General features: G+C 38.4%; 1 protein-coding gene across 3 annotated transcripts; it reads right to left on the bottom strand.

The window, feature by feature from the left end:
- On the bottom strand, nt 8,275-9,698 carry LOC104701036 (CST complex subunit TEN1-like). 3 transcript variants are annotated; one of them, XM_010416666.2, is made up of 4 exons: nt 9,620-9,698; nt 9,325-9,462; nt 9,085-9,241; nt 8,275-8,558 (listed from the first exon to the last, which is right to left on the bottom strand). In XM_010416666.2, exons 2-4 carry the CDS (start codon nt 9,426-9,428, stop codon nt 8,436-8,438), a joined length of 384 nt encoding a protein of 127 aa, XP_010414968.1. In that variant the 5' UTR covers nt 9,429-9,462; nt 9,620-9,698; the 3' UTR covers nt 8,275-8,435. The 3 variants fall into 3 exon arrangements, with proteins under 3 accessions (XP_010414968.1, XP_010414967.1, XP_010414966.1); XM_010416665.2 differs by having other exon boundaries at nt 9,325-9,515; nt 9,620-9,689; XM_010416664.2 differs by having other exon boundaries at nt 9,325-9,692.

Consider the following 10,327-nt stretch of genomic DNA (forward strand, 5'->3'; position numbering starts at 1 on the left):
ATTGGGATGATTAATGTGAGATTGAAATGTGTAGGATGGATTGGGAGGAATTTATGAGTTGTTTTCCATGGTTGTTGTTCATGTAAGTATGTTGTTTATGTGCTTAATCGTTAGGGGAACAAGCAGAGCTGGCCCAAAGATTATGCTCATGAAGCAGCTGTTTGCGGCCGCATATTTTATAAGGTTTTTTCGGTCTTATTTTATAGAAAGTTGTCTTTACTCCAATGGTAATAATCTTTTTTGGAGAGTTTGCGATCTAGCAGTCCATTTTTTCCATTTGCTAGTGGCCCTCGAAAACTTAGAGCAAGTCCAGTAGTGTTTTTCAAGGGGTGCTCATACAATTTCTCAGCTTAAAAAAAAAGAAAAAAAATTGGCCCACAAAAATTGAGAACCGTTGCTCTGAGAAGCATCGGAAGGTACATGGCAACTTGTGATTGGATGTTATTAAAATATAAAACACAACAATAGACAAAACCATATACAACAGCTTGTTTTGCACTGTGAAAGCTTGCGTTTTCATTACCTCGGTATGAAGAACCAAACCAAAGCTTGCGTCTTAAAAAAGATTTGATTGAACATATCTAAGATAAATTTGGTCCAACCCAACAATAGAACGGATTTCATTTATTTTTCTGTACCTCGTTTCTTCTATTACAATTTATATTTGTCTTTTTTCTTGCTTTTGTAAATTATGTTTAATATTCCCGAATTCTATAAAATATTTTTGTTTCCCGTTTAAATGTAATATAAGTAATTAAAATAATTTTCTATCATTTTAAAATTATTTAAATTTGAAAATTAATAAACAATAGTTTAAAAATAATTTTTTTATTGATTGAGAAACCTATGAAGGTTTCTCCAGTGGAAAAATGATTTTTGTTTAGATACTTAATGGGTTGCTTTAATTAGTTTATGTTGTAAAACACTTAGTGGACTACGTACGGACCGGCCCATATACTGTCCTTATGTCCTTGGCCTTACGGCCCATGTACTATCGGCCCATCGGCCGATGGCCTTCTCGGCGATACCCTAGTCTTACGTCGGTCTTAGCTTTGGCCTTGTATTGTACTATATATAAACATGTAAACCTCGATTACTATGAATAAGAACAACAAGAGCTTTACCCTAAACTCTATATTCATAACACGTTATCAGCACGATAGACTCCTACCACCTAAAACCCTAAAGCAGCCGCCACTTTCATCCTTCTTTTCCAAAACCCTAAACTGCTCTTCTTCTTCTTCTCCTCCGAGATCTACCTCTATTATCTCGAAGTTCTTTTGTTGATTCACGAGCATCCTTAGCTCGTGATCAAGTTACATACAAACTTGATCGAGGTTCGTGGTACGCGGATCGGGGGTGAGTCCAAGTACGTGCGGTACAAGGATCTGTTCGTGGGAAGCAGTTCGTGGTTCTTGGAAGCTGTTCGTGGTTCGAGGTTCGTGAGATATCTGAGGTCTTTAGCTCCCAGATCATTACCGGTCAGAACCTATTGGTGTTAAGGTAAACAAAATTCGAAACCCTCTTAAAACCCTATAATCGAATTTGAACCTTAAAACTAATGAACCCTAAAACATCTAAGTACACAATCTAACAAAGCTTTAATTTCCTCAAAACCTAAAACTTAAAATCGGTTGTTAGGATTGTTAGATTGATTGAGAATTGCACCATAACTTTATCAAACTTAAAATCGGTTTTGATTGTTTGATATTGCTTGATTTGTCATGTTGCATAAGAACCTAGAAATTGTTTTGTTAAATCATAAGATAGAACTTAATTAAGCTGTTCTAGAAATTTAATTTGGATTGTTCATGCATCATGATCATAATCGAATTTGTTTAGGATTGCATATTTTCGGCTGCATAATTTAATCTTATGTTCTAGGATTAAATTTGTTTGTCATTAAAAGTTATGATAATTTTCTATAAAGCTAAAACAATGAAATTGGAATTAAAATATAATTAAGATAAACTTCTAAATTTAATTTAGTGGTTATCGAAAATATTAAGAGAAAAAGGAAATCCTATCTAGAATTGTTGCATGCATTAGCATATTTGTTTTTGTTGCTTTGCATGCATGAATTTAAACCATAAAACCATAAAGTGGCAAGCATGTTTCGGTCTCAAATACCGCATGGCCCAAGGCATGGTACGGTCTCAAATACCGCATGTCCTATTAATCAAGTGCATGGTTCGATCTTAAATATCGCATGCTAACATTCGGATGTCTACTTCTGTTTATGCAGATGGCAAGCCTTAAGAGCCTAGACTATCCAATACTGAATGCTTCTGGTGATAACTACTTGCTATGGGCAATGAACACCAAGATCAACTTGAAGTCAAAAGACTTGTTCGAATGCATTGAAGAGGATTCCACATGCACGGACAAGCAAAAGAATAAGTGTATCCAGCACATGCATCACCACATTGCTGAGAGTCTCAAAAACCAATACCTATTCATAGAAGATCCTCTCGCCCTTTGGACACAGCTTAAACGCCGTTACGGGCACCAAAAGACGGTGCTCCTTCCAAAGGCCGAGTACGATTGGAAACACCTAAGGATCCAGGATTACAAATCCGTGGATGAGTATAACTCCGAGCTTTTTAGGATTGTCTCGGTCCTTAGGCTGTGCGGTACGGTAGTGACGGAAAAGGAGCTATTGGATAAGACATTGTCTACCTTTAGTCCTAACAATATCGTCCTCCAGCAACAGTACCGACAAACGAAGTTTGCGGACTATGGGGAACTAAATGAGTGTTTACTGCTAGCTGAGCAGAATAACAAACTGTTGCTGATGAATAGTGCCATGAAACCTCCCGGTACAGCCCCATTACCGGAAGCGCACAAAGTTGATTTGGGGCAGGATACTACTGCAGTGCCTAACGAGCTTAGAGAGCCCAGAGAGACCAACTACGTCCACAGAGACAGACACTACGGCCGCGGCCGTGGTGGCAGAGGACGTAGCGGTCGTCGAGGCCAAGCCGGCCGCGGACGTGGTAATAAGGGCCGCGGACCGTTTAAGCCTCAAACCAAGGCAAAGTCGGTTTGTCACCGATGTGGTATGTCAAACCACTGGGCAAAGAACTGCAGGACTCCCAAACACCTTATTGATACATACCAAGAGATCTTGAAGAAAAATCCAGAAGCTAACCTTGTGCATCTCGATGACGAAGGGGACTTCGATCATGAGAATGATGACCTGCTAGAGACTTCCGATTGTTTCAAAGATGATGAATGAATTTTCGGTTTTATATTTGGTTTAATTTTATGCTTTTATTTATTTTATGTATTGGATGATTAATTTGGTTTAAATTTAAGAATTTTATTTTTATTGCCTTATTACATTACAACACAAAATGTTGTTTCATATAGAAATGGATGAGGACATGAGTGAGCTAGTGGTGGATAGTGGATCCAGCCACACCATATTGAAAGATAAAAGATATTTTATCAACCTCACCATGAAAAATGCCAATGTTAGCACAATTGCGGGTATAGCGAATTTAATAGATGGCTACGGCCAGGCTCACATTTTGTTGCCTAATGGCACACACATTGAACTAAGTGATGCCCTGTACTCACCCAGCTCTAAGAGAAACTTATTGAGCTTTAAAGATATAAGACAAAATGGTTATCATGTTGAAACCAAGGGTGAGGGAACCAAGGAGTTCCTATACATTACAGAAAATGTAAATGGACAAAAGAAGGTCCTAGAAGCTATACCTGCACTAGCCACTGGTCTATACCATGCTAGAATTAACATGATAGAAGCTAACATGGCAAAGCACAGAATATTCAACGAACAGTTCACTCTATGGCATGACCGGCTAGGCCATCCGGGTTCGAACATGATGCGTAAACTAATTAAGAGTTCGAATGGGCACAACCTTATAGAAAGGAAAGTTATCCCTAAAAATCTCACGTGTGTAGCATGCGCACAAGGGAAACTTATAATACGGCCTTCACCAGCCAAAGTCCATAAAGAGACTTTAAATTTTCTGGAAAGGATACAAGGTGATATATGTGGACCAATACACCCATCTTGTGGGACATTTCGATATTTTATGGTGATGATAGATGCATCAACCAGATGGTCACACGTTTGCTTGTTATCCACAAGAAACCTAGCATTTGCTAGAATGTTAGCTCAAATTATAAGGCTAAGAGCACATTTTCCAGATTTTCCACTTAAGACTATACGTCTAGATAATGCTGGTGAATTCACATCCCAAGCGTTTAATGATTTCTGTATGTCCATGGGGGTGAGTGTGGAACATCCCGTGGCACATGTCCATACACAAAACGGATTAGCTGAATCCTTCATTAAACGAATACAATTAATAGCTCGACCATTGTTAATGAGATCGAAGCTTCCTGTGTCGGCTTGGGGACACGCAGTATTGCATGCAGCAGAACTCATACGCATCAGGCCATCTAGTGAACACAAATATTCGCCATCCCAACTATTAACGGGTCATGAGCCAAACTTGTCCCATCTAAAGATATTCGGTTGTGCCGTTTATGTACCGATTGCTCCACCACAGAGGACTAAGATGGGACCTCAAAGGAGGATGGGAATATACGTTGGATATGAGTCTCCCACCATCATAAAGTACCTTGAGCCAACCACAGGAGATTTATTTAAGGCCAGGTACGCGGACTGTCAATTCGTTGAGTCCGAATTCCCTGAAATGGGTGGTGAGACTAGCAAGCTGGTCAAAGAACTTACTTGGAATCAAACATCCTTAAATTGGCAAGATCCTCGAACTCTAGCATGTGATGCAGAGGTTCAAAAGATTATACATTTGCAAAAGCTAGCTAATCAATTGCCAGATTCCTTTGTTGACCCAAATAGAGTAACAAAATCGTACATACCAGCTTGCAATGCACCAGTACGTATTGATGTTCGGAAGGAAGACAATAATCAAGTTGCTACAGAGTCTAAAGCCCGTTTGAAACGAGGTAGACCATTAGGTTCCAAAGATAAGAACCCTCGGAAGTCTAAAGGTGCAAAACAGACCGAGGTTCAGGGAATTATAGAAAATGCAGACATTGCCGCGGCAAATCCTAAGGAGCCCAGTGGAGTTCAGGACGCTGAACTTCAAGGTCCTATAGGTGTTGATAATAATGAGATATCAATCAATTATATAATGTCTGGAATTAAATGGAACCGTAAAGATGTCGACATCGATGATATATTTGCATACAAGGTAGCACTTGACATAAATGAGGATCTAGAACCCACATCCATATTAGAGTGCACTCAAAGCAAAGATTGGCTTAAATGGAAAGAAGCTATTGATGTGGAGTTAAACTCTTTAAAGAAGAGAAGTGTGTTTGGTCCGATCTTAAGGATAACACCTGAAATTAAACCAGTTGGACATAAGTGGGTCTTTGTAAGGAAAAGAAATGAGAAGAATGAAATCGTGAGATACAAAGCACGGCTTGTAGCACAAGGATTCTCTCAAAGACCTGGCATAGATTATGAGGAGACATACTCCCCTGTGATGGATGCAACAACATTTCGGTACCTAATAAGTTTGGCAATCAAAGAAAAACTTGATTTACGGTTAATGGATGTTGTAACTGCGTATTTATACGGTCCACTGGATAATGAAATCTATCTGAGATTACCAGAGGGTATTGAACTTAAAGCAAAGAATGGTTCTCGAGAACAGTACTGCATAAGGCTAGACAAATCGCTTTATGGACTGAAACAGAGTGGTCGAATGTGGTATAATCGCTTAAGTGATTATTTGGCAAAGAAAGGCTACAAAAACGACACAATCAGTCCATTTATATTTATAAAGAAGTTTGCAAACAAAGGATTTGTGATAATAGCAGTTTATGTGGATGATTTAAACATCCTTGGTACCTCTGGGGAAATCGCCCAAACAGTAGAATACCTCAAGAAGGAATTTGAGATGAAAGACCTAGGCAAGACAAGATTCTGTTTGGGATTGCAACTTGAGTACAGTAATAATGGAATCCTTGTGCATCAAAAGGCATATACTGAAAAAGTACTCAAGAGGTTTAAAATGGACCAAGCTCACCCATTGACTAGCCCAATGGTTGTTAGAAGCTTAGACTTGGATAAAGATCCATTTGGTCCAAAGAAGGCCAATGAAGAAGTTCTTGGACCTGAAATGCCTTACCTCAGTGCTATAGGAGCGTTAATGTTCTTGGCTAGTCACACTAGACCAGACATATGCTTTGCCGTGAACCTCCTAGCAAGATATAGTTCTTGTCCGACTATAAGGCACTGGAACGGTGTTAAACACGTCCTACGTTACCTGCAAGGGACGGTTGATTTTGGTTTATTTTATACTAACCATAACAAAGATGGTTTAGTTGGTTTTGCTGATGCAGGTTATCTATCCGATCCACACAATGGTAAGTCACAAACAGGTTATGTGTTTACGCACGGTGGTACGGCAATCTCTTGGCGTTCCATGAAACAAACTCTTGTGGCCACATCGTCAAATCACGCGGAGATTCTAGCTATACATGAAGCCAGCCGTGAGTGTGTTTGGTTGCGGTCCATGACACAGCACATTCGGACCGATAGCGGATTGGAGGACAGCAAGGAAGCAACCGTAATCTTTGAGGACAATACGGCTTGCATTGCACAACTCAAGGAAGGTTACATCAAGGGAGATCGGACGAAGCACATACTGCCAAAATTCTTCTTCACACATGAACTACAAAAGGCCGGAGAAGTTCAAGTGGTACAAGTACAGTCATGTGACAACTCCGCCGACCTCTTCACCAAATCGCTACCGACTACAACGTTCAGGAAGCTCGCGCATCAAATTGGAATGCGGAGGCTTAGGGACTTGGAGTGATGTTTGGAACAAGGGGAGCAATGTGTGCTGTACTCTTTTTCCTTCACCAAGGTTTTGTCCCATTGGGTTTTCCTGGTAAGGTTTTAATGAGGCAGCATCCCCTAAGCACATTGCAGCGATCCCATCCAACATAGGCACGGTCGTCTCGTCCAAGGGGGAGTGTTGTAAAACACTTAGTGGACTACGTACGGACCGGCCCATATACTGTCCTTATGTCCTTGGCCTTACGGCCCATGTACTATCGGCCCATCGGCCGATGGCCTTCTTGGCGATACCCTAGTCTTACGTCGGTCTTAGCTTTGGCCTTGTATTGTACTATATATAAACATGTAAACCTCGATTACTATGAATAATAACAACAAGAGCTTTACTCTAAACTCTATATTCATAACAGTTTAATATTAATTATATGATTAATTTATTTTTGAGCAACCCATATGAATTGCTGGAGTGGACATGGTCTTAGAAACGACTCCGGTAACAAGTATGTTTGTGTAATTAGGTTTTTGTACCAATCCGAGTAAGTTTCTACTTTCTAACGAATCCAAATCTATTCAACATATTATAAATTTTCTTTTCATAGAATCAACATATACGCAAATGAGTTTTGATCACCGCACTAAAACAGATATTAACTTTAAGAGTACAACTTTCAAAGCTTCGTGAGTGCATCAATTTCATTTTATTTTCTTTCTAAATGTGTAAGGAAAGTAAACAACAACTATAAGAGCAAGCACAACTTGAACGAGCAAAACAACCCCTCCGTCGCCGCCAATAAAGACCATCTACGTGATCACAATCCTCCAAATAATAAAAAAAGTTGGCTTAATCAGCAAATACAGTTAACGACCTAGTGGCTACGAGACAAGAGGTGGTTGGTTTAATGAGTTTGGAATGCTAAATTAGGGTGAAATTTTGGGTTGTTGATTTAGTTGATAAGGTTCTACACCAAACATTGACTCCGTTTCACACCAAAAGATCATGCTTCTTCGTTTAAGGTTTATTAATTGACTTGAAGTCTCTAATCATTAACATTGCTTACAATCTAATTGACTCTATAATTTTAATACCACTAGATGACTTTGCCAACATCTGTAGCCGCCGAAGCTCATGGTCAACTAAGACAGTAGGGGATTTATTATTTAGTTATGAATCTAGTGGCAAGAAAATCATACTACTTCGGTAGTCTCGATTGTTATAACTTATAACACTAGTAGTCTAGACTAATTATATACGCTATATAATAAAGAATTAAATATACGTCATATTCATACGAAACTAAATGGTTCTTACTTCAAAAAAAAAAAAAAAAAAAAAGAAAAAGAAAAAGATTTCTCTATTTCAAAGTAGAAAATATATTTGCAATATATCGAAACGGAATTGCTTGAGCTAACCAACTTACCAAACCGGATTTCATACCGGTTAACCAGATTCAAACACATTCTTTTGAGAACATTACTCATATGAACCAACTGACCAAAACAAATCCACCAATTCTTTTAAGATTCATCTACAAGTGAACAAAAAGATAAGAAAATATGTTATCGTGGGTGGGTTATGTTACTTGGATGGTAACTGATCATTAGAGCCTCATTCAACCATATTGCTGTTGCCTTCTTCTTTTAGAAATTGTCTTAGGAGTTCAACTGTCTTACGGTAGAGGTTCATATCGATTCCATCCACATTTCTTCCTGTTCGAGCCTGCAAGATCGCCTAAAGAAATGGTAAATAAATCAGTTTTCAGATTGGTTTAGCTTTCAAAGACAATATTATCAGTTTGAAACACAAAGTTCAGCCTGAGATGGGTACTAGTACTGCTAACTAAAACTCAATAGAACATTAACAACTTTTCTGATTTTAAAGAAGAGACGAGGAATATCAATGTTAAGACCTCTTGCTCATGAATATCAGAACTTTCATAGTATACTTAAGTTGTCTAACTGAGATGTTGAAACTACATCTTGGGAAACCAAATGTTCCATGTACGTTAGATATACCCGAAAGGCTTAGATACTAGTTCATATTTCGAAAATTTAACATCCTACTAGGCTACTACCATAAACCATTTCTGAGTGAAGATAACTAAAGATTTGCCATTTGGTCCCATAACCTATCTTTGTTCACCTTTTGGCATATCCGCAAACACACGACACAATCCTAATCTAATACTCAGGTTTTGTCTTTAGATCACAGGCTATATATTAAGTTCCTAATGAAAACACTCTCTAAAACAACTAACCTCATTATAAGATTGTTCAATGTGTAACTCTCCAATGAACTGGTAGATTGAACCAACCCTGAAACTAACATCTCTTAGGTTTTGAGTATTGATTCTGAGACTTTTGCCTCCATCTTCAATAACACCTATAGCTGTCTCAACTGAGTACCCTCTCAACCTGCAAGATCATTCTCATTATTACATTGGTACAATCTCTCTCAAGTTCATGTCTTTTGGAAATCAGAGAAAGCAGAAACTTACATTCCTGTAACTCTGAGTGAAACAGCTTCCTTGTAAAACGGAGAAGAAGGGTACAACTCTTGTAGAGTAATGGGAGCACCAGGTCCCATTTGAGAATTCGCCATCGGGATTTTTATAATTTCAACAAAAACCCTCGATCTCGATAAACCCAGTTTCAAAAGATCCAAAATTTACAACAACGAAGTTAGAATCTGCATAACATTCTCAATCTGATCTAAAACAAGTTTGAGGTTTCTATGCAATCAGTACTAAAAGATTGAAACTTGCAGTGAAAAGATTGAGGAAGAAACTATACCAAACACAGAACGAGAGAGGTTTAAGGTGAATCGTGGTTCACTAGAATCTCTGACGAGACCGGAGGCTTTGTGTCTGCGTCGTCCGCGGAAGTTATAGTCTTTGGCAAAATACCCGAACCAAAAAAGGGATCCGAACCGAACCAAAATCAACAAGATAACCGAATAGATCTTAAACATAAGTAACCGATACGATAGCCAATGGAGAACCGGATGGATACATGAAATATCCAAAATATTGTCCACAATACTTTATATTAATTATACTTAGACTTGATATAACCCAATTACCAAAATTACAATTATAAATTTGTAAATATAATCAGTGAGATTAGCAACTATTAAGTACTGATCAATAGAACTCTATATAGAGAGATAACCCCGACAAGAGGGCTAAGACAGAAGATCCTTTTTCTCCGTACCTTTTGGCATTTACATGAAAATATTGATTAAAATGTTACAGATTGCAGAGGCAAAAAAAGATTATTGGCGAAGGTAGCAAGGAAAGCTCCATCCATTACCCACCTGATATTTGATGATGACAATATGTTCTACTATAAAGAGAATAGTGAGGAATTTGACCTGATCATCAAAATAATAGAAGAGTACAACCTAGCGTCTAGACAGAGAGTTAATTACCATAAATCTAGTATCACATTTGGCAAACTCATCCTTAAAAGACAAGAAATTAAGCAAAAGTTGGGGATAGA

Source organism: Camelina sativa, chromosome 7, assembly GCF_000633955.1.
Source record: "Camelina sativa cultivar DH55 chromosome 7, Cs, whole genome shotgun sequence".
NCBI classification, from domain to species: Eukaryota; Viridiplantae; Streptophyta; class Magnoliopsida; order Brassicales; family Brassicaceae; genus Camelina; species Camelina sativa.